Source organism: Electrophorus electricus, chromosome 3 (assembly GCF_041902795.1).
Source record: "Electrophorus electricus isolate QZ-2024a chromosome 3, ASM4190279v1, whole genome shotgun sequence".
Taxonomy (NCBI): domain Eukaryota; kingdom Metazoa; phylum Chordata; class Actinopteri; order Gymnotiformes; family Gymnotidae; genus Electrophorus; species Electrophorus electricus.
Window position 1 is genome coordinate 37,437,713 of NC_137499.1, and position 24,278 is coordinate 37,461,990.

The following is a 24,278-nucleotide window of genomic DNA, read 5'->3' on the forward strand; positions in this document are numbered from 1 at the left end:
CCAGGATGCTTAGTCCTTGTGAACGCATGTGGGCCATGTACGGAGATTCTAAACGAGGATGGCCAATATCCATAATCCTCTCTGCTGCACACACGACTCCGAACAGATCAACTCAAATTTCCATACCAGATTAATCTAGAATATGTTAAAACCAACTGAAAGTCCTCAGGAATTCTATGCTCAGTCCTGCTTTAAAATCTTTAAAAAATACATTTAAAAAATACATATAAAATATTCATTTAACATAAGAGATCAGATAAAATCTCAATTCATAAAAACCTGAAACAGTCCACTATTTCTACCAAGGTTCCATGTATTATAACAGGTTTCAGATGTGAGCTGCACTTCCTAGAAGCAAAAACCATCTCCTTCATTTTGTTAACAGTCAAATGATTACTTGTGTTCAGTACTATTTTTCCGAAGCGATGAAACCAACGGTTGAGGTGTTAGCGGCTTATTTTATAATCACATTTCTTATAAACATTGTGTGCTTGGCAGTCATAAGTGCAGAAACAGAGTGGCGGACATAAAATACAACCCTGGGGTGAGCCTGTCCTCCCCAGTCAGCAAATGATTAAACCTCACCTTCTGAAGCCTGTCTCACAAAACGTTTACAGCCATCTTTAAAGGGGACGTGTTAGGAAAAACTGACCTCTTCAGTGCTGGGGCACATATATATGGATATCTGGAGTGCCTGCCAACCCCCAAACAGAAATAAGACAACTCAGAAAACATGGGATTCAGCCAGCCATTCAGATTTGACTCCCCTTCCTACGTCACGGGCAGGCTCATTGGAATTACACCACCTCCATCTGAGGATCTCCACCCAAGGCTTGAGAACTCCCTTTGCGAAGGTGTAGCTTTCTTCTTTTCTCTCACAAGCGCTACACCCGCTAGCTAAGAGGAAGCTGGCTAAGAGCACAGGAAGTGCTCTGGTGTTGTCTGCACAGACCAGTACAAAATGCTACGTCGGCCCCCAGCCTGGAGGACGGAAGCATTGAGTGGATAAAGTTTATTTGTTGGCTCGCATTTATTTAATGTTTTGCTGTTCAGCTCCCAGTTTATGTGCTAAGACATGTGACACTGTGTACTTGTTTACTTTTAAAACCACACAAAGCTCACCTCACTGATAGTACAGTCCACCTTATATGGACTGGGAATGTGTATGTGTTCTCTGAATGTACATTAACTTCAGCTGGGTTGACGAGAATAGGAATTAATACAATAATCAGTTAATACAAGAATAAACCATATGATCAAACAAACCTACATTGTGGTCTTGTGTCTGGGTAAAACATGTGACTTCAAGGAACAAAATTCTGTATTTATGTCATGATATGTAATATTTTGTATATGATCGTTTTTCTTAGTTGACAAGGTTTTTCAGTCAAATAAGTAAAGATATGTAGCCACTGCACTGATGGCCATTTTTACAAATCACCCTACTGTTCTGTAACTATCTGGGATAATTTCTCCTGTTGTAGGGCGAGTTATGCTCATATCACTGAAACAACCCTGATAATAAAGTTAGCCTTAGAGTAGATTCCATTATTATTGTGAGACCTTTATTTTGAAGAACCTTATAAATGCCTACGTATATGCCTCATCACTGTGTAAGGATAAACGAGGATCACATGTGAATCACGGGGCCATTTCAGCCTTGCCCCTGCCCCGCCCCCAGGCCCGCCCCAGCTCTGCACCCAGCCCCGCCCCCTGTCCCACATGTCTTTGGTCTGCAGTTAGAGTTACAGTTGTGTTCTACAGGTAATCAGGGGTCATGACTTTAGCATGCTGTGCTAGTGGACAACGTCCTGTCCATCTGTAATCTGGCAAGCAGGCACACTTTCCAACGTGTAGGTGAGTATCCTAGTGTGTGTGTGTGTGTGTGTGTGTGTGTGTGTGTGACCTGACCATTTACTTAAATGCAGAAACCTAGCTATTGATAACTGGTATGTAAACACACTGCACTGGGAGTGGTGACATGTCCACTGCGGCCAGCAAGACCATGTGACCTTAGCCAACATGCAAACCTACAAGAAGAAAGTGGCACAAAGTTAATAACGAAACGTGCAGAAACGTCGTCGTCTTGCTCAGAGACTGACCCTGCATCACACATACAATGGTTGCACGGCCATGTTGTCTCTGGCAGCCTTGTTTCTCCCAGGGTCCAAGCTCAACAGTTGCCATGGTAGCGCAAAGCCCTACTCGCATCAGCACACCGCGTGGAAGCGGGGGGTGCCAGCGAGCAGTGGCTGGCATCATTTAAAGGGACAGGCATGCGAACCGGCCGTTCTGGACAGGGATGTTTAGACGGGGGAGACGCGTTCCATGGTGCTCGGTCTATGTGCCGTTCTGACCAAAGCATGATGGAGACATGATGCAGACAGGCCCCAGGGAACTGCGTTCATTTGTGGCAAAGGGGTATGTCATCTTTAACGCACCGAAGGACTGCAAAAATACTTGCAAGCTGACAAGCTTGCGTTTTGAAGCGCTTCTCTGGAAGAGCGTCAGAGCCACGTGCCTTGTGGGAGTTGTTCTAGCAAACACACGTCTCACATCTGCTTCCAGCACCCAGACAGAACAGCTCTGGCCAGTAACATTCTGGCCATAAACTACTGATAGCATTCCATGTTCTGCATAACAGCAAGCATAAAAATTGTTAAATTTTTCTGCCAGAAATTCAGGAACCTTCTCTCCGTATATGAAGTTGAGAACCCAGGACCTTTCCACAACCTCCTGGGATCATTTCAAATGATTCACCATCTTAAATTTATAGCAACTCTTATGGCCTTACCCAGGTCAGGTCTAAGCCCCCAGTAGGGTTAAGCATTCCCCGATTTGTATACGGTGTTTTGAGACCTAATCTTCTCTTTCGAACATTATTCAGCCATGACTTTTGGTCATGATAAACAGTAACAGACTTAACAGGAATGCATAAAACCATACAAAGTGTGATATGGTTTGGTACTGATTCACAATACACATTTAAGTTTGAGTCTTTTAAAACCCCTATAGTCTGTAGCCTCCAAACAGCCTTTCAGTGTAGACCAACTTTTGGACCGATCGGACTACAGGTTTTCTAGCTGTATTTTTTTGTAAATATGGCGACATCAGAAACACTAACAGATGCTCTGATTTGCCGTAGGACGGTCGGCTCCTATGCTGGAAGTTTGGTAAAACATTCCGTAAATTACTCTTAAAAACCCCAGAAACGATAGTGATGGCATCTGGATGCCTGTTTCCATACCTGCTGACAATGTCCGTCAGGTCACTTAGCAGCCCTGCTTTATTAGCCTGGGGTAGAATGTAAACTCTGAAAAGGATTACGCTCAAAAATTCCCTTGGAAGGAAAAACAGTTAACATTTGACCTCCAAACATTCCAGGTGCAACGAGCATGTTGTAGCCGGGGCTCCGGCGTCCCTGCCCCAGCTGGTGTTGAGTCCTCCACCCGTGACCCTTCCCTGTAGACACTGGACCCTTGTCCAGTCGGGGTTTCTGTTAGGCAGACCACATAGCGGGTACCTCGGCTGTTACTGAATCCTGCCATGACGTTCCTGGATCTTGCTCTGCGGAGACCTGCACGTTGACCAGGTGTGCAGTGGACAGGAGGGGTCACGGGGGTTGGTGACAGGGTGGAGGATGCGCAGGGCGGAGGAGTCCTGCTACCCCGCTCTTATGCTGCCCTGCTATACCAGGCTTCCTTGCTTGACAGACGCCAATATTATTCTCCTTGTAATGTTGGAGGTAATTGCTGTATTTCTAAAAAATGGTCTCTGGTAGCTAATAAATCCTGCCGGGTGTAGACAATTAGAAAGAAAGTGGTCTTGGAGTGATGTGATTATCGGGAAATTGTGGTAAACAGTAAACATTCTATAAAGAAAATAATACCTTCACCTTTAGAGTAGTGGAAGATAAGGAACAGCATATGTGTATATATATATATATATATATATATATATATATTTGTGTGTGTGTATGTGTGTGTGTGTGTGTGTGTGTGTGTGTGTGTGTGTGTGTGTGTGTGTGTGTGTGTGTGTGTGTGTGTAAAGATATCCATATATACATTGTGTATATAAACTTAATATACATATATTGTACATACATATCCATATATACATTGTACATTGTGTATATAAACATAATATACATATATGGTACATACATTGTTAATATATTTTTGTACATATATAGAATATATATTTCTCTACACACCCCTGTTTTTCTTTTTCCTCAGTTTGGACAGAGCACTCTCAACCATTTCACTGCGAGTTATACTGTGTATGACTATGTGTGCGACAAATAAACCGAACTTGAAACTTGAAACTTAAAGAGAGAAAAGAGAATGGGAGATTGAAAAGGTCATCATGGGATGTATGACTAGCTCGTCCTGAAGGTTATGCTTTACGTTACCACGGAGAACAGCAGGGGGAGGAGAGGAGCTGAGGGGCATGGGTAAAAGGCGGAGCCACTGTACAGGACAGACAGCACTGAGATCAGAAAGCCGTACCAACCTATGGTGGAACTGTGCCGGCTTAACGCTCAAAGGAGGTTTCTGGAAGCCTTGGAGAACCACCCAGATGACAGAGGACGTGGGGCTGCATGGTGCTCTTATACCCTCCTCTGGCTCACGTAGAATCCAGACTGCTCACACAGGCCACAGAACAGCGGATACTCTGAGCTTCAGAGAAGAGAAGATTTTAAAGGCCCCCTCTGGTCTGGTTAACGTGTGTTGTTAGATGGTAGAAGACAAATCAACAGCAGAATAAGCAGTTGACACTCTGGCTGAGCTTTTCGGCTTTAGAACTGCAGTGTACCAGTGGCAGTCTCACAAACACAGATTCAGACAGTCATGGTTTCATACATCACAGAGCTGAGGAGCCAATCTTGTAGTCTTGCGGGGTGGAGCTTTGCATATCATTAGCATAATGCTGTGGTGAAACGCGGGGTATTGGAGGAGAAGCCTGACAGTATCGTATGAGTAGTACCGAATTTTGCAAGCTAAGGTTCATTATTTTCAACAATGACGGAAGAGATGTGCTCTGTTTTCGGATGCAAAGTTACAAAAGCTTTTATCGGTTGCTGTGTTCAAAAACCTGCAGTGTGATAGATCTTTTTAGACTACATTAGCCTGCCAAGTTATACAATGACTAGTGTGAAATATAGAGGATGCTGATGAGAAACATTAAGGCAAATGTTACTCGAAACAGTGCGCCATAGACAGCTAAGCTTCTCAATTACACCATATCATAATTCCAGGGTTGTTCATGGACAAAGCATGTCCAGTAAAGGTCATGCACACAAGAGGCTAGTACAGCGCTAGTCAGATAAGGTTAGCTAATGCAAGGGCAAGCGGAGAAAGCTGCTTTCTGGCAGGAAGCCCTGAAGGTATGAGAGCAGCCTTCTCCCACACACAGCCGCAGGTACTTTCTGTGGTCTACACGGATATGAGGTTGCTTGCTTTGAAATATTCTTTCCATGGGGAATTCTAAACCATGTCATCTATTAATGTACCAAAATGTACATATCATGCACTGCCATATATATATACAGACATTATATTCATTATTAACTAGATGCCTTTCTCCAGGGACTTTATAATGTTCAAAGAATTTTCTTTCCTCAACAGCACATCTGTATGTTTTTCTTTACAATGCAGCTAGCTTGTAAGAGTTGGCAACCGGGACCACAGTTGTCTTTCATTATCAGCACATTGTTAGCCGTTTGATTACGTAGTCAAGCTGAAAGCTCGCACGAACCGTTCCCGTTACGTTTCTAATGCCATAGAGAGCAACACATAAACCACATTACCATTCTGACACGTCCACTTGTAGGCGTTTACGGACAATCCGCTCTTCTTCTCTAGAGTCAGATTCAGGCTGGAGTAGGGATGGCTGAATGACTCCGACATGACCGCTTGCCGTTGCGTTGTGAACAGCAGCTCACAGTGCTGTGAGTTTGATGAGCAGAGGTGAAGGTGAGCTGGTTAGGCCTGAGTTGCAAGCCGGCAGCAGAAAGGCGGGTGGAAACAGAGACAGAGACTAATTGCATATTCATAGATCTGCGCATACTCAATGAAGGCAAAGATGTAGAGTTACCACTTTTAGGGCATTAAGTTAATACTGCCCACAGTTTGGGAAGAGGAAGATACCCTCTCCATGGTGCCGGTGGTGATGATGATGGTAACAGCAGTGGTGGGGATTGTGATAGCGATCGTGGTTGTAGTAATAAAGGTGATGGTGGTGTTGGTGGAATTTAATTGAATTTAATTGAGTCAAATTTACTTGTCCCTAGTGGGTAATTAAGCACTGGGCTTACAAAGATTATTAAATAGACACATAGAGGATCAATTCTAAAGTGAATCACATACCCATCATACAATTCTGGTTAAATGGTCATTAATCATTTTAATAGTCTCAGTCACAAACGTCACCCTCCACTGGACCGTCCGACACCGAGGGCAGTGGTAATGATGACCATGAGGTAAGTGCTCAAAGGCAGATGGAAGTACATACTAGGGGTCATTAATAATGGGACACCTTTATTTTGGTGTTCGATGTTTGTGAAATGCAATCAATGTCTAGTCCTTGTAGGGTATTATATGTTTATTGCAGTGATTGTTGTCTGTTATAGAGCTTATATGTGTTTTGTACTTCTAGGCATCATTATTGATCCCTGTATTTCTACAGTATTCTAGTTCATTGTTATATTGAACTCTAACCTACAGTACTGGCTAGGATACACTCTATGAGTAAATGATGAGATAAGAACGCCTACCAAATGCCAGAAATGTAAACACTTCTAACTCTCACCTGTAGTGTTATTGAAGGACAAAGACATCTAACTGTCACCAGTAGTGATACTGAAGGACAAACACTTATAACTCTCACCTGTAGTGTTACTGAACGACAAACACTTCTTGCATCTGTATTGTAGCAGCGTGCTTGCTGGATTATCTGAGTGTTTAGAATTTAGGTATGCACTAAAACGCAGTGCACTACATCTGGTTCAGTCTTCCGGGGTGAACCCACTGCTTGCACAAAGATTAGCTATTTTACTGTAGAAGTGTGTGATTGATACACACCCCCTACCCCCCCATAAAACACAGACACACACTCAACTTTACAACACTAAAGGATTAGAAAGATCAGTTTCTATTAAACTAAATTTTCAAAGTAATGATGGTTTCATGAATACATATACACACATAGACCCTGGGGCTGGGCAGTAATTGTAACCATCAGTCAGTGGTGTTCAGAAGTTGATCTCTTGGATGCCTTTCAGCCAGTAAGGGGTACAAACTGACCGCAGGTAAAACTCACACACAAAAATGTGTGTACCTATATTCTCAGATACATACACAAATGCGTGCATTTACCTATATGCTCATACACATACTCACACATGCCTCCTCACACAGTGTAGGCAGAAGTCAACCTTAGCATCATGCAAACAGCAAGCCCAGCACTCTGGGATCAAATCAGCTTTACCACACCTGCACACACACCGACACACACACACCAACACACACAGACACACACATTGACACACACACAGGCACTCATGCATTCACACACACACACATTTTCTTCAAGAAGATGTACAAAACACTTACGCCTATTACTTAACACCAACACACACACATACACACACACATCTCAGAGTCTCATTATACAGCCTCCTGCACACACATCTGTATGTTGCTCTGCGTCTCACTTCTGACATTAAACCCATCCAGAATAACCAACCACACCACATCACCACTCTGTGAAAAAACATCATTTATTCCATAAATGTATCAGTATGGCACAGGAACACAGACTGAACGGTCTGGGAAAAGAATTTTTAAAAAAAAGAAAGAAATGAAAAACATTTGGCACGAAACAGATACAGCAGAATGAATCTTTCCTCCTCCATACACACACACACACACACACACACACACACACACAATACATTTCAAATGCAGATAATAATACAAACAATTTATAATGTCTGATCTTATAGGTTCTAACAGAGTCAAAAAGGGACAATCTGATGAACAAAACAACATTTTGAATATTTGAGTGGGACGTAAGTAAAGCAGAACGGCAGATGGCAGCATGTTTAATTGAACAGAAGGAAGGGGAAGTCTGAGGCATCAGCTTCTGTTTCAGAAGCTTTTTTCTCCTCCCTGTGAAAAGATTGAGGTTACTGTGTGTGTGTGTGTGTGTGTGCATGTGTGTGTATGTGTGTTCACGTATATATCTGTGTGCGTGTGTTGATATGTGGCTGCTCTTTTGGAGAAATAATAATTTCTCATGCTGTTTAAAGAAAGAAAAAGGATAAACAAAAATGGAGCAAGAACAGCGTCAGAGGAAACACACGCAGACGGAGAGCAGGAGAGAGAGAGAGGAGTAAAGGGCAAAGAAAAATCAGGAAAGACAGAAAAGGAGGCCTACACAGGTAATGAGGGAAGAGAAGAAGAAGATGAGAGGTTGAACATTCTCGCTCTGAGAAGCAGAAGAGATGGGGAGACCCTGCTCTCTAGGGAGCGGCCGTGGTGAGAGAGAGAGAGAGAGAGAGAGAGAGAGAGAGAGAGAGAGTGCTCTTTGCAGTGGCTGTGGTGAGAGAGAGAGACAGCTTTCGGGAGCAGCTGTGACGTCTCCGGGGAGCAGGGTGAGAGAGAGACAGGTCTGGGGAGCGGCCGTGGTAAGAGAGGTGCCCAGGAAAGGAAGGATGAGTGAAAAGATGGAGAGAAAGCAGGGTGGAGTAAAGCTCTTCTCTCAATCCTGCAGGTCACCAGTGGTGAGGTCATCGCCCTTCTCAGCAATGCATGACCCCATGCACACACACACACACACACACACACACACACACACACACACACAGGCATGTCTGTCTATACCCCCAAACACTCAGACAACTGCATCAAATTCTGACCTCTTCAGAAATATACAGACAAGTCTGTCAGCACAGCCTTGCATACACACACAGACAACAGGAACTTTTCCTAGCCTGTACCCTCATTCTATATCCTCCACACAGCTACACACACCAAAACACACATTTATTTATTCTGCACTCATGCACAGTCACTAACGCAAGCTGGTAAACACACCCATGGCGACACACACAAACACACACATGCATACCCAGATCCACCCACCAACACAGATGAGACGAGATGAGAAGTGTCACACATGCCACGCCCCCCCGACCAAATCTCCCCTAATATAAATGTGCTGCAGAGTTTGGATGAAGTACATGAAGGGGTGGCTCATCGGCGCTAACATGGTGGAGCTTGTGTGATGGATAAACCCAAAGCCCCTCCCCCACTCTGAGCTTGTGTGATGGATAAACCCAAAGCCCCTCCCCCACTCTGAGCTTGTGTGATGGATAAACCCAAAGCCCCTCCCCCACTCTGAGCTTGTGTGATGGATATACCCAAAGCCCCTCCCCCACTCTGAGCCTGTGTGATGGATAAACCCAAAGCCCCTCCCCCACTCTGAGCTTGTGTGATGGATAAACCCAAAGCCCCTCCCCCACTCTAAGCTTGTGTGGTGGATAAACCCAAAGCCCCTCCCCCACTCTGAGCCTGTGTGGTGGATAAACCCAAAGCCCCTCCCCCACTCTGAGCTTGTGTGATGGAGAAACCCAAAGCCCCTCCCCCACTCTGAGCTTGTGTGGTGGGTAAACCCAAAGCCCTTCCCCCATTCTGAGCTTGTGTGGTGGATAAACCCAAAGCCCCTCCCCCACTCTGAGGTTGTGTGATGGATAAACCCAAAGCCCCTCCCCCACTCTAAGCTTGTGTGGTGGATAAACCCAAAGCCCCTCCCCCACTCTGAGCTTGTGTGGTGGATAAACTCAAAGCAAGCAAATCTATTGTCTAATTTCAACATTGTTGACTACAGAGCTGTTAGCAATTCAGACCTGGTTAAAATTAAACCAAAATCAAGATTAAAAAAAGAAAGGAGTGGAAAGAGAATGAGACATCTTACAAAAAGAGGGCAAGCAACTTCTGACCCATTTCTTTCAGGCCAAACAGAAAATGTGTTGCTGTAGTGTACGCTAACTAGTAAGCTAAATGTAGCTAATTGCAACTAGTTATTAGCTACATTTGTGATCGTTCAAGAGACAAACTACTGGTTTATGTATGCCACTGGGTGGGTAATCCCAAGGCCCCTGAGTTTGTGTGCATGCGTCCTCTGGGGTGGAAGCTCTCACAGTGAAAGCCCAGCAGGAAGGGATAGGAACAGAGAGGATTTGAGGGTGGGGACGACATGTGGAAATCGGCCACAGCCAGGAAGTGTGGAGCAGCCTGGGAACAGACATCAGGGGAGCGGAGTGAGGAGGAAAGTTTAGAGCAAAATCAATACTTCCAGTTAAACTTAATTTTATACTGATGAATGTTTACTGCAGCTCGAATTTCAGCCTTTTAACGCCAGTGCACCAAAATTTGTGCACAAGGGTTTTATGTCTGGAGATAATGGCAACCTCCTGTTTTACCTCTGTGCCAAATCTTCCTTCACTCGCTCAGTATCTCGCTCCCCCTCGCTTCTGTCTGTTCTGCAGTATAAGCTGTAACTGGGTCATACCGTAGATCCTTCTCTCTCTCTCTCTCTCTCTCTCTGTCTGAAGATTCCTACTGTTTGACCCTTTAAGAGGCTGGATCACTTTTCAGCACAGCGGCCTTGTCCAGCCTCACTGGATCTCTCTGAACTGAGGTTGAGTTCGACATGCTGGAGACCTGCTGCTTTCGCTGATGCCTCCACCGCCTGTAAGCGAAGCCCCCCGCAGCGCCGGGCTGGCCGTCAGAGCGGGGGGCCTATACGCACTGCACGAGCGGGAGCTTAGGGATAAGGGTGGTCTCAGCTCTGCTGGCCAAAGTGTCACCTCACCACCTGCACACTTGACTCCATCAGTGCTGTGGGGAAGTTACAACAATCACTCAGACATGCTAGCAACGCAAACTCCAGACCAACAACCTTCCGGCATGATTCAAATAAATAATCCAGCTGTCCATTTCCAAAAAATGAGGATTTTAATATTTCTGACTTGGAACCAGGTTGGAAGACGCAGGCTAGCAAAGAAAGGCTACAGCTAATGCCCCCACTGGAAGGTAGTATTGATCAGTACGGGCTGGTAGTGCTAATCAGTACTGATCTGCTCATCAGTGATCTGAACATGTCTGAACACTGAATGAATCATCTTCGTAATATTACAAAGCTTTTAAAACTTTTTTACTTTTCTGTAATTAGGAAGCTGTTTCTCAAATAAATGAAATTCCATCACCTTGGTAACTCTGCACAGAGATCTGCGAGAAGTCCTTAGCTGTTAGTTGGCACACTCCTCCTTTCCTCAGTGCGCCATGGTACAGCTTTTGGGCAGTACAGGATCTGGCACTACACCACCTCCCGCTGCTCTTTAGGAGTCCTCGCACTGTCCCAGAAACCCACTGGAACATTCCAGAGTGTTCCGGGAGGTTTCCGAACAATGGCGTGAGAGTGTTCCAGTACTGTTCTAGAACTAGGGGGTACTGTACCTGGGGACTCCGGGGAAGCTGCGTGGACACACTGCGCCTCGGGTACAGCCATCTGTGAGGATCAGTGAGACTCTAATTTCCGCCTGAGGGATACTGTAATGGACGTGTAGTGCCTCTCAGAAACAGACCCACATCTTCCCTGCTACAGCTTCGCGAGTGCTACCCATGAAGTCGAGATCCGAGGTTCGGAAGAGTGACACAGCGGAGCCGGCTGCTGAGGCTTTAGCGGTGCCGCGTGTACTACCCATCCGGCTCTGCAGAACAGCCGTACGGACACTGCTCTCACGGAGCGGTTGCTGTGTCAAGCGGTGCTAGGATTAGGACCATCGAGTGGTCGCCGTGGTGAGCGCTCTCAGGTTGTGCCGAGCTCTGGCACTCGCTGAACCCCCCCCAGCCCCGATAACAAGGGCAGCTTCACAACAACGGGCCAAGAGACCTCGGCTAAGCACAGCGCACCGCTCCGTCGTCAATCACCTCACCTGGCAATGAAACCATGGTCACGGACATCTCGTCACTACACAAAAGCCTGCGGTGTGATTGGCAGATGCACCGCTGCTCTGCGGGACAGGTATCTCTGCTCAAGGTGGTGTCTGCACAACGGAGGCACATACAAGCAAATACACACTCATCAATCAAGTATTTTAAAAACACATACAGCCACGCTCTCTCTCTCTCTCTCTCTCTCTCTCTCTCTCTCTCTCTTTCTCTCTCCGTTAAAAGACCTAGAGAGAGAAATTAAAAGAGGGAATTAAAAGACTTAACACCTAATAAGACAGTGAACATTGCGGTATTACTTTAAAACATCCCTCTAAGACTTTATGACAATGAAGTGCGTGAGTGTGTGCGTGCATGTGTGTAGGTGTTTGATTAGCTGCCTCGGGTATTTGCACGGATCACCGTGATGACGCATGGCGAACAGCCGATCTCACGCTCCCGGTAAACACGAGCAGACGCTGGGGATGTCACGAGAACCGATACACCAGTACCGAGTCGATGCCACAATTCTGAACACGCGACTGCAGCGCAGCTGTCGTAAGCACTGCAGACTGTGATTCCTCCGGATATGCCGAGGCAATCGCCCTCCAAGTGTAATCTGATATGGAAAATTAAGAAGACGTCATCAAAATCCTTAAACGTTCCAGTTGATTGTGAAGTGCGACAGATGTGTGTGTAGTAGTAGCGCTACACACACGCCTTCATAAAGGCTAAATCAGCGATGGCTCATAACGTGAGCTGGGTGCAGTTTATAGAAAATAAATAAATCGGGAATGGAACAAGATATTGTATGCTTAAATTAAAGCCAGTTCGCCCAGGAGTCGGGTTTCCTGCCCAGTAAGCAAAGCCATGGGTAGCCTACAGTTAACTGTCCAAGTCTGTCTAAACCGAGTTTGTCTTTGCTGGACAACTAACATATCTTCTATATTTTTTAGTATTGCAGTGCATAAAGAGATGGCTAGTTCCGAATTTTGCCTGAATATATTTGTACAGTCAAATGGTGCTTTCCCACTTGAGATGGTTTTGAGTTTCTGCGCATTCACACTGAATGTCCGCGTACTGGGAAATGTTATTTGGGTCACATACTGCATACGGCGTACTGAACTACATACTGAGTGCAGTGGGTAGTTTACAGTACAGCCATATATACAAAATACGTTTGAAATAGCCTACTACATAATGCATACTGTATACTGTACTCAGTATACAACCTGCATACTGATCCCATCAGTAGCATGGAGTAAAGTATTAAGTATGCGACAAACGGAAACCTGACCAGGATTTTCCTTTAATTTTGGAAAATAAACCATGTATTCCACTAAAAATAGTAAAGAAAAATGAACTGTACCTGACTTTTTTCTACAGTATACAGGTTCTGGGCAGTAGGACGCTAGCTAACATTTCCATTACTCCAGTGTCAGCTCACCAGCTAATCAGCACTCAGTAGCAAATATGATAACGTTTACAGGTCCATTTTCCTTGCTAATTTCAGTGTAATGCATACGTCTGCTTCCAAAATTACAGACAAATGGGGAATGTGTATATGTATCTATGAAGACCTTTTGGCAAGTTAAGACTGCTGGATGGCTGACTGTCAGAGAGCAGCACCTAAACAGCAATAAGTTAGAGTTTACTTGTGTCATATTTATAAATTTGCTATCAATTTGTGATGTGGATGAAACCTGTTCAGAAAAGTTGCCAAATTAGCTGGAAGACGAATTTGTTAACTTTTACCTAGCTAGATAATGTTATTCATTCTAAGGGTAAATCTTGGCTTTATCAAGCTGTTCAGCCATCATAAGGCAAATATTCATTTTAGGTGGACAATATGGGGTCATTGTTACATAGATACAATTAATTTTAGCCACATTAGCAAGTAAATAACTGTCCAACCGCAAAGCTGTCAAGGGAAATGAAAAAGCACAACACGTGTAATGCCTCCTCTGTGATGATGTTGCATGGCTTTCCAAATGAAGTGATTCAATCACCTCTGACCATGTCTCATGATTAGTGTGTCGGGAACTCCAGGGCACTGCTTAGAGACCCTGTAGAGTGGAATGAACCCTAAATGGAACTTCAGTGGGCGTAATTCCAGTGAATCCCATTGACTGCGCATCCCCTATATACCTGGTAAGTCCTAGGCTATACCTGGTAACTCCCAGGCTATACCTGGTAAGTCCTAGGCTATACCTGGTAACTCCCAGGCTATACCTGGTAAGTCCTAGGCTATACCTGGTAACTCCTAGGCTATACCTGGTAACACCTAGGCTATACCTGGTAACTCCTAGGCTATACCTGGTAACACCTAGGCTATACCTGGTAACACCTAGGCTATACCTGGTAAGTCCTAGGCTATACCTGGTGACTCCCAGGGTATACCTGGTAACACCTAGGCTATACCTGGTAAGTCCTAGGCTATACCTGGTAACACCTAGGCTATACCTGGTAACACCTAGGCTATACCTGGTAAGTCCTAGGCTATACCTGGTAACTCCCACGCTATACTTGGTAACTCCCACGCTATACCTGGTAACTCCCACGCTATACCTGGTAAGTCCGATTAATTGCCTTCTTTCCTTTCATACTTCAGACAGCTGGCCACTACAGTATGCTGTCACCATAATAAAGTTGATTGTTTAAAAAAAAAAAAAAAATTGGCTTAATATCATTTTGTTTTAAGTAACAGTATTATGTTTATTGTGTTTAAGTAACTAATATAACTAATATTTAAACATAATAAACAAAGCAATAAAATAAAATAACATTGTTATTTAAACACTTTTTTATTACTTAATGGCTCCATCCCACTTCTGTTGTTGGAGTTGTTTCAAATAAAATAGTTCATGTTGAAATACATTCAATTGGTTTATTTTTTTGTAGGGAATCGCAGAATTTCAGTGGTATTGGTATTGGCTACCAAATGTCTGGTATCGTGACATCCCTAACACACACACACGCACACACACGCACACACAAATTCAAAATGGCTTAATGTTCAATTACAGATCTGTCACACAGACTCTCACTCTGTGGTTAGCTAAGCACCACTCCTCCCCTTCAGACCTCCAAACCCAGACACACACACAGCACTAAAATATTACTGATCGCTATAACAACGTCAATAAATCGCAGCAGTCTGGTGCATTAGGCCGCCTGAAAAATGTGTGTGGGATCCTAATGAATTAATCTGACTCTAGAATATATAAAACAGATACTGGCTGTGTTTGGCTGTCTTCCACTGTGGGGAAGCCAAACGCGGGGTGCTTATTGGAGACTTTCTGACCAATCCCACAGGCTTCCACCTGCAGACCAATCCTAAACCTCACATCCAAGCCTAAACCTAAACATCTCTTATGAGTCTTGGGCTGCTGTGTTCCAGTAGGAGGGGCGGCATAGCACTGGGAAAGCCAAATTCAAATCACCAGCGGGGTTTAAAACAGACATCTGACTGACACTTCTCAACGCGCTCCACCTCCTCTCGCACACACTCCGGTATGCTGAAGCCAAACATACACAGAAACACTCCACACACAAACTCGTGCATATGGGCGCACACACGCCTTAGAAAGGAAATCCAAAGGGAGCGTGAAATCCCAAAAACCCAACATGTGAAGCGGCATGATAGAAGGTCCACAGGCAGGCACACGCATGCACGCAAGTTACCGAAATGGATGCTTGGAGTGTTCTGCACAGATCTTTGCGCAAGACCTCATCAGCCTCCAGCTAGCCATGTTTTTGCTCAGTGGTGATGGCGCTGGAGTGTGAGTGAGTGTGTGTGTTTATAGGATAGGTGAGAACCAATGGCTCTGTGTGGAGTGTTCTCTTCCCCGTGACTCAGACACTGCAGTGCTACAGGGGGGAGAGAGAGAAGGAGAGAGAGAAGGATAGAAGGAGAGAAAGGGGAGGGATAGAGCATGTCTGAAGCACCATCCTAGCTCCTACATGCTTTAAGGCAGCTTTTCCGAAGCTCAGTCATGATCCATCTGCACGCACAGACCGGGTACATGGCTAATAACCAAATGTCACAGCACACACCTCCGCATCAAACCAGCTGCTCAGAAACATGATTACTCTGCCTTTCTCACTCGCACACGCATGCAAACAGATGTGTATGCAAATCACCGAAAGGGCATATGAAGATATGCAAATCGCACAGTGGCGTTGGGGGGCAGCGACGCTATCTGTGGGGCTGGCCCGTGCATACAGCGAACGGACGCTGGGTGAGATCTTTATCACCGGTGTGTGAGCTGCATGAATGCCAATGACCCCAAGGAGGGAGGGTGTGGCGAATAAATGATCTCTTTAAGACACACGGGCTGGGGTGCGCGCACGCATTTGTGTGTGTGCGCGATGGCAGTGGAGGAGAGCTGTGCGCACATTTACATTGGAGACCCGCGCCCTGTGATGGGAACTGTCGCAGCGGCAACAGTTGCCAGGGAAACGGCCGGAGCCTGTGGAGGCGCAGGGCTGGATAAGGGAGGATGCTGGACAGAGACCGGAATGTCCGCCTGGGCGTGTGCACGCCTGTGTCCATGAGTGTGAGGGTGATCACAGGAGTTTGTATGTGTGTGGGTGTGTATGGGCATATATGTGCATATTTGCTTTTATATGCACACGTGCATCCATGTGAGTGTGTGACAATGCATGTGTATATGCATGTGCGCATGTGTGTGTGTGTGTGTGTGTGTGTGTGTGTGTCGTGGGTTGTTTTACGGGAAAACCAGGCTGATGAACAGCACAGGGACCCGTGAGGATGGCACCAGCTCTGATGCGGTTTGGCTCATTAATTCGAAGGCGTGTTGCCGAGGCAACGGGGTGTTGACATAGCGCAGCAGCACTTCCTGGCACTGATAATGGGTGTCATTCTGAGAACAGGCACAGATTAGAACACTTTCACAAATGCACACGCACACACACACACACACACACACACACACACACACACACACACTAACACACACACTAACACACTTTCTCTCTCTTTCTCCATCTGTAGAAAACTGCACTCCCAGCTACGATACCTTACAATCTAGTATGGTTGTGTTTCTACACTATAGTGTTACATACAGTGATACCTCAGTTACATGAGACAAAACTAAAACTAAAACAATAGCATGGCCATCAAATTTCACTGGTTCTGTTGCCATTTTGGGTGCCATTTTCTTTTTAATTTTGAAGTGACTTCTGCTAACAGAATGTTTCTCATAATAACGAGTGTAACCTTAGCTAATTATAATAACAATAACAATATTACAATTAAGATAACACTTGATTTAAAAAAAACAAAACCAAACTAGGAAAAACAAATAATGAAAGACACTTATCATCATAATAGTTTGTTTTTAAAAGAGCTCTATAAGTTTCTATATTTTTCTTTTATCTGTGTCCTTTTCCATTAAAAAACAAAAATTCACCAACCCTTTTATTTCAGTTGCATGTTGTCTCTCTCACAAAGCGGGTTTGTCTTACCTTGCAAACGTTTTAAAATGCCGTTTTCTGTTAGCCATCAGAGGCCCTGTTCGACACACTGTATCTCCATCCACATGTGAGAACACAGTGATTATCCATAATCAGAGCCTATGATCTGCTCTCAAACGTGTTCAATCACGTAGGGAGAAGGGAAAATAGGCTCCTGCTTGAGTTTCGTCTCGTACAAAACCAAGAAGTAACAGATGGGTTTGGGCGCCATTCATAACACGTGAGGGCTCTTCCTTCCGGGGGGGGGGAGTTCTGCTGCTTTCACTGGGCACGAGTGATCTGTCGCCGTGGATACTGCCGTTGTTATTTCTGTGTTCTGCTGGGAATATATGCCATAGTGACAGTCACTTCTAGCACAGTGAAATACAAACACCACCTCTGAATACAAAAAAGCAAACAAAAACAACCAAAAAAATGAACCCATTTGCCGAAATATAAGCCTTTTTTTTAAATAATTATAATAATAATTGTAATATCAATAGTACTGTTTATCTTCTTCACTATAGAGGGACGAAATTCATAAATCATTTTACTCTTCCTCACATCAAATATCTCTCTGGGTATAGCAGCATTTAGATATAAATTCACATTTTTCTCTCATTACATTTGCTCTACAACTGTATTTTTCAAGATGGTTAGCATAGCTTGGTGTACGTTTTCCACTGGCTCCACGCTGGCCTCAGCGGTTTGTACCGCAGCACGAGTCCAGTATAATTCCACTTTAATAATGAACAAACGACTTCTCTTCAACGACCCTGTTAGTAAGAATGCAACAAGAAAAAGGGTAGAGGGTTTAAAGACTAAAAACAAGCCGTGGTCGGACCAGCGTCTGCTGTCTGCTGCCCTAGCTGTGGCAGGTGGCCTCGAGGCTCGCCGTGGGATCTCCCAGGGAGTACGGAGCGTGTCTGAGCGTGGGGCAGAACTGTTCACAGAGCATCACAGCACTGCAAGCGCAGCTGGTACATCCTTCAAAAGCCGTGGCTCTCAGTCAGGAAAAAAAAAACTGTTAAAGATTCTTCATAATTTATTTCTCTGAATGAAAATATATTTATATATATCGTGTGTACTTTCACAGTTTTTGTTTTTTTTTAATCTTTAGATTTTTGGATAATTGTCTTTTGCCCTTTAGGTTCTTTTTAAAATAAAAAAAAAGAGGAACTTTTCTCTTGCTCACTGCTTATCCCTCACCCTCGCTGAGAGCAAGACATGGGAGTCTGTCAGGAGGAGCTGGCCTTCAGCACGGTGAAGCTCTGTCTGTTCCACTCCACACCGTCGCCGCTGCTACAAGCTTCTACTCCCAACTAAATGATGGACATTGCTTTAGTCAACAGCTCTGCCATTCTAAAACACTTTCACTTGCTCCAGTGAGACACACACACACACACACACACACACACACACACACAATTTATGAATGTATGAACACATCTAATGCATATTGTGCATTGTGTGTTGTATTCTTATTTTTTCAGAGCATCTCAACATGGCATTAAGATACATGGTGGTGTAACTGTCTTCAACACTTTCTGTCAGAAAGTGTGTATGTGCATGTGGAGGGGTGTGTGTGTGTGTGTGTGATGCTTCCTGATGCTGTTGCACAAAGATTTGGCTTTGGCAAGTTTGGCACGTAATTACTAATGTGACATTACATTCGAATGCGTTGGACTGATAGGAGATCGATGCTGTGGTGTGGGTCTAGTCCCTTTGCTGACGCTATTGTATTTCATGTTGATCGGAGTGTGGCTTGCTATGGGCTACTCTAACTGCAGCGGGGCTCTCTGTCTTCCTCCCTCTCTCTCTCTCTCTCTCTCTCTCCCTCTCTCTCTCTCTCTCTCTCTCTCTCTCCCTCTCTCTCTCTCTCTCTCTCTCTCTCTCTCCCTCTCTCTCTCTCTCTGCTGTTGCAGTACAGCTTTGTAGTGGTCCACAGTTGTGACTTCCTCTCGTGGAGGAAACGCGTCACACAATGCTGGGTCTACCTCACGCGTTACACCTGAGATCGTACCCACAGCCGCTGGAGAGCCTGTGTGTCCTTCATCTGTTTCTGTCTCCCTGATGCCTTCTTTTTCTCTTTCATTTAAAAAAATCTCCCTCTCTCTCTCTCTCTCTCTCTCTCTGTCTCCCACTCTCTCACTCGCTGTCTTAGATCTGAGTCTCTTGGACGTTCTCTTTGGAGCCGCTCTTAAACAGCAGGGGCTCGATCTGAGGGTTCTGCCCTTTGCCCATCAGGCCCTTGAGTGAGCCGTGGATGCCCAGGGTGGGCAGGGGCACCGGCGATGGAATGGAGCACGGCCCAGTGCCCATGGAGACGGGCATCTGGGCGCAAGAGATGGTTGTGTTCTGGGCCTGGGTGCATGGGGAGGGGTTGTTGTTGTTGTTGAGGCCCCCACCCGCTGCCAGGCCCAGACACATCATGTTACTGCTGAAGTGGTGGGGCTTGTAGTAGTGGTTGAGATGCTCAGCCCTGGCCAGGCTGGGCAGGGTGACGATCTCGGGGTGGTGAAGGCGCAGGCCCTGGCTGCCTCCGCCTGCTCCACCCTGGGGCCCAGCGGAGCCTCCGGAGAGGCCGCTGCCGCGGACGCCCGCGCCGATCTCATCCTCCACGTTGACGATCTCGATGGCACGGGCAGGGCCGTGGTGCTTGTGCAGCTGGTGCTGCTTCCTCAGTTTATAGAAGACCACCAGCATGACCGCCGCCATGAAGGTGATGGCCACAAAGCAGCCGATGATGATCTTGGTGGTCTTCATCACGTCATCCAGCCCGGAGGGATAGCTGGCCTCGGAGACCGTGACGGTGAAGGTGGGCTTGGTCGCCCGGGGAGACGACGACGAGCCAACCACGGACAATGAGGAGGCTGTGGTCGACACGGCATTGTGCCAGAAACGCCCGGACGGCGTCGGCCCGGGAATGCGGATGGTGGTCTCGTTGATGGAGCGCAGCGCGGAGTCCTCGTCCCCTGTGGATTCCACGGTCTCCACAGTGACGGTGGTGAAGTATGTGTAGTTGACGCTGGTGTCTGCCGCGGTCACGTTCAGTACAGCGGTCGCCGTGGTGTTGCCGGCGGAGTTAGTCACCATGCAGGTGTACTGGCCGGTGTCCCGCAGAGTGACGTTGGTGAAGTTGAGCGTCCCGTCATGCAGCACGGAGATGCGCACGCGGTACGAGCCGTGCGTCATCAGAGTTCCATTGGGTGTGATCCAGTTGACGGATGTCATGGACGTCCCCGTGCGGCATTTCAGCTCTGCCGCCATGCCCTCGGTCACGTTGAGGTCGGTGGGCGGCTCGACAATAACGGGCGCGTAGCACGTGAAGTGGCTCTGGTCCAGCTCACCGATGTACTTGCCCTTCAGGTACGGCGGGGCGTGGCAGCGGGCGCAGCAGGTGGTGTTGCTGGGCACCGTCTCCTTCAGCCACCAGCTGAGCCACAGCACGTCACAGTTGCACACCCAGGGGTTGTGGTTCAGGTGCACGCGCTCCAGCTTCTGCAGAGGCGTGAACAGGTCGTGGGGCAGCGAGTGCAGGGAGTTGTGGGACAGGTTCAGCTCCTCCAGGCTCTTGAGGTCGTCGAAGGCGTTGCGTTCGATCACGGACATCTGCGAGTGCATCAGCCACAGCTTGCGCAGCGACTCCAGGCCCTGGAAGGAGCCGGGCCGGATGATCTCCAGCCTGTTCCCGGACAACTCCAGCTCTTCCAGCCGCACCAGCGGCGTCAGGTTGGGGATGTCCTTCAGGCCGCACATGCCCAGGTTCAGGTAGCGCAGGTTGATCAGGCCCACGAAGGCGGCGTCGGAGATGTAGTCCAGCTTCTTGAGCTCGCCCAGGTCGAGGCGGCGCAGCGAAGGCACACGGTGGAAGGCGTAGCCCGGCAGCGTCTCGATGGGGTTGTTCCGCAGCCACAGTTCCCGCAGTTTGCTCAGGTACTCGAAGGCCTGTGACGGCACCAGCGTCAGACGGTTGTCGAACAGCTCCAGGGTGTTGAGGTTGGGCAGGCCGTTGAAGGCGCCCACCTCCACCTGCCGGATCTGATTCTTGGACAGCTGGAGGATCTCCAGGTGACGCAGGTGCTTGAAGGTGTCGGAGCGGATCACCTGGGAGAGAGAAGCTCCGTTAACTCTAGCGCACAGACCCAGCTCATTGCTTTTCTCTGCCCTAAAACTTGATTGATGGCTATTTTTAGTTCTATCACAAATAGAGCTCTCAATTATGTGTTGTTCCAATCACAGCAGTTCTTCTCCACTGATGTGAATCTGTGTTTGATCTGAATGTTTGTTTCTTGTAAAAAAAAAAAAAAAAGAAATTGTAGATAAATGGTGCAGTCAAAGATGTAGGCGTGAAACGCATTCTACAAATGATTATTGAGCACAGAGCCATTGTTAGGAGGGAAAAAGACTTTCAGTTAGTCACAAACCTCATCTGGCTTGTGCTATATTTGCCATGTCCTGTTGTCTCAGAGCAAGTATTTATAAAACATTCCCATGGAAGAAAAGCATGGAATTAGCTCATCTGTCTGACAGGACCACACCCAAGGAGCACACAGCTGGGAGCACGTGTAAAAGAGCCTGATTATGGAGAGAGAAGACAAGCAAGGCATGCTGGAGCTTTTAGACTCTGCTGTTTGACACAGAGGAGGGACAGAGTGCTGGGCTACTCTGAGGATCAGAACGGCAGTAATGCTCTCAAGAGAGGAGAGGGGAGGAGAGGGGAGGAGAAGGGAGGGGAGGGGAGGGGCGGAGAGGGGAGGAGAAGAGAGGGGAGGAGAGGGGAGGGGAGGAGAGGAGGAGAGAGGAGAGGGGAGGAGAGGAGAGGGGAGGAGAGGGGTTAGGAGAGGGGAGGGAAGGAGAGGGGAGGAGAGGAGAGGAGAGGAGTAGAGAGGGGAGGAGAGGGAGGTATGAAACTGGTAGAAACTCAAATCTCCACTTTCAGGATGCAGAGCAACAAGAGAGAAAGGCAGCAAAAAAAATCTAGGATGCCTTGAGGTGTTAAAATATTTTTAGCTTTTTAATCATTTCAGGTGGGGCTCTAGGATATAACCAACTAAACCAGAAACATGAAGAGAGATTTTTCTTATTTTGATAAAAGTGTTTTCTGTTAACCCTTTCAGACCACAGTGTAAGGGCTTGTTGATTGATACGATCCTAAGTCTGTCTAAGATTGTGTGGAACTGAACACGCTGCGTTTGGGCCCCTTGCCTAGCACGAGGCTGACACACGCCGCCATTAGCATGATCTGTTGACTGCTTCAGTGCTGTGGCGCTTAGACTGCCATTTCTCACTGTTTAAGCTGCAGTCCTGTTACACGCGCTTGATGCTTCGGTAATTAACACCGTGAAGTTGCCGACAGGCGAACACACACATGCACGTACAACTACATCCAAACATGCACATACAACTACATCCAAACATGCACGTACAACTACATCCAAACATGCACGTACAACTACATACAAACATGCACATACAACTACATACAAACATGCACATGCACATACAACTACATACAAACACAAGCATGCACATTTAACTATATACAAATACATGCATGCACGATCAACTGCATACAAACACATGCATGCATGTACAACTATATACAAACACACACATGCACATTCAGCTACATACAAACACACACGCATGCATGTACAACTACATACAAACACATGCATGCAAGGATAACTACATACAACCACACACATGCACGTACAACTACACACAAAAACACACATGCATGGCCAACTGCATACAAACACACACATGCATGTTCAGCTACGCACAAACACATGTATCCACATTCAACTTCACGCAAAACACACGCATCCACATTCAAGCACGTGGATGTACATTTAACTAAACATGCATCCACTACACAGAAATACACACCCCAAGATTCAAAAGACATCCAAATTCAACTACAAACACACATCCAAATTCAACTACAAACACACATCTACACGCAAATACACACAAACACACATCCACATTCTGCTACACACAAACACCCGCATGCATATCCAGATCTTGGTGAGTGTGTACATTATGTGTACCTGTATGGAGTTCTCCTGTAAGTTGAGGTATCGTGTGTTGTTGGATATATTCTCAGGCACCTCATCCAGGCTTCTTCTGGTGCAGATCACTCGGCTGGCTTGGTTGGAGCAACTGCAAGGTGCAGGGCAGGTAGACGTGGCTCCTGCTACCTCTTGGCCAGGAAGGAGGAGCCACAGCAGCAGCTGGGTTAATAGGAGGAAGAGGGGGGAGGGGCTAGGAAGTCCGGTCACCGTGGTGATACGCATGGCAACTGGGTCATGACCCTTCCTGTATTCCGAGGGTTTATAACAGACTGATTCCAGAAGGCAGAGATCCGTCGTTCACGGGCAGCTGGAGGCTGGGTGTGTGCTGGGCCGTGTGCGGTAACGCTGGTCCTCCGTTCTTTATTCTAATGAAGATATGACACATTTACATATATTGTGTCTCTGTTGCTTTCGAGGGTCCTCTGAGAATTCAAGCACCCTCTCCCAGTGAAGCACACGTGTTACTGGAACAGAAAAAGAGAGCACACGTCAGAACAATGGAGCCTCACTCTGTTGCCTTTCTCACAAGGTCACAACGCAGACATAAATCCTTGATATAAATCATGTTTATACATAAACAGATATAAATCCTGCTTAAATATGGCACTCCATAATTACTATGAATTGTGCGATGTGCACAAAGAATAATTACACACTATGAATCGTGGAAAAAATGAACCACTTAATCACTGTAGAGGTGTAGTGTGGGGCAAAAGGCTCC

At 46.3% G+C, this 24,278-nt stretch overlaps 1 protein-coding gene across 3 annotated transcripts in view; it reads right to left on the reverse strand.

The window, feature by feature from the left end:
- Window positions 1-19,285: 19,285 nt before the first annotated feature.
- lrrc4ba (leucine rich repeat containing 4Ba) overlaps window positions 19,286-24,278 on the reverse strand; it is a 35,468-nt gene continuing 30,475 nt past the window's right edge. For all 3 annotated transcript variants that reach the window (XM_035530020.2, XM_035530016.2, XM_081711412.1), the window contains 2 exons: window positions 23,534-24,021; window positions 19,286-21,581 (listed from right to left, as the gene is read on the reverse strand). In XM_035530020.2, the coding sequence (XP_035385913.1) occupies window positions 19,635-21,581; window positions 23,534-23,779 (2,193 nt within the window). In that variant the 5' untranslated portion in view covers window positions 23,780-24,021 and the 3' untranslated portion in view covers window positions 19,286-19,634. The remainder of the gene's footprint in view (window positions 21,582-23,533; window positions 24,022-24,278) is intronic.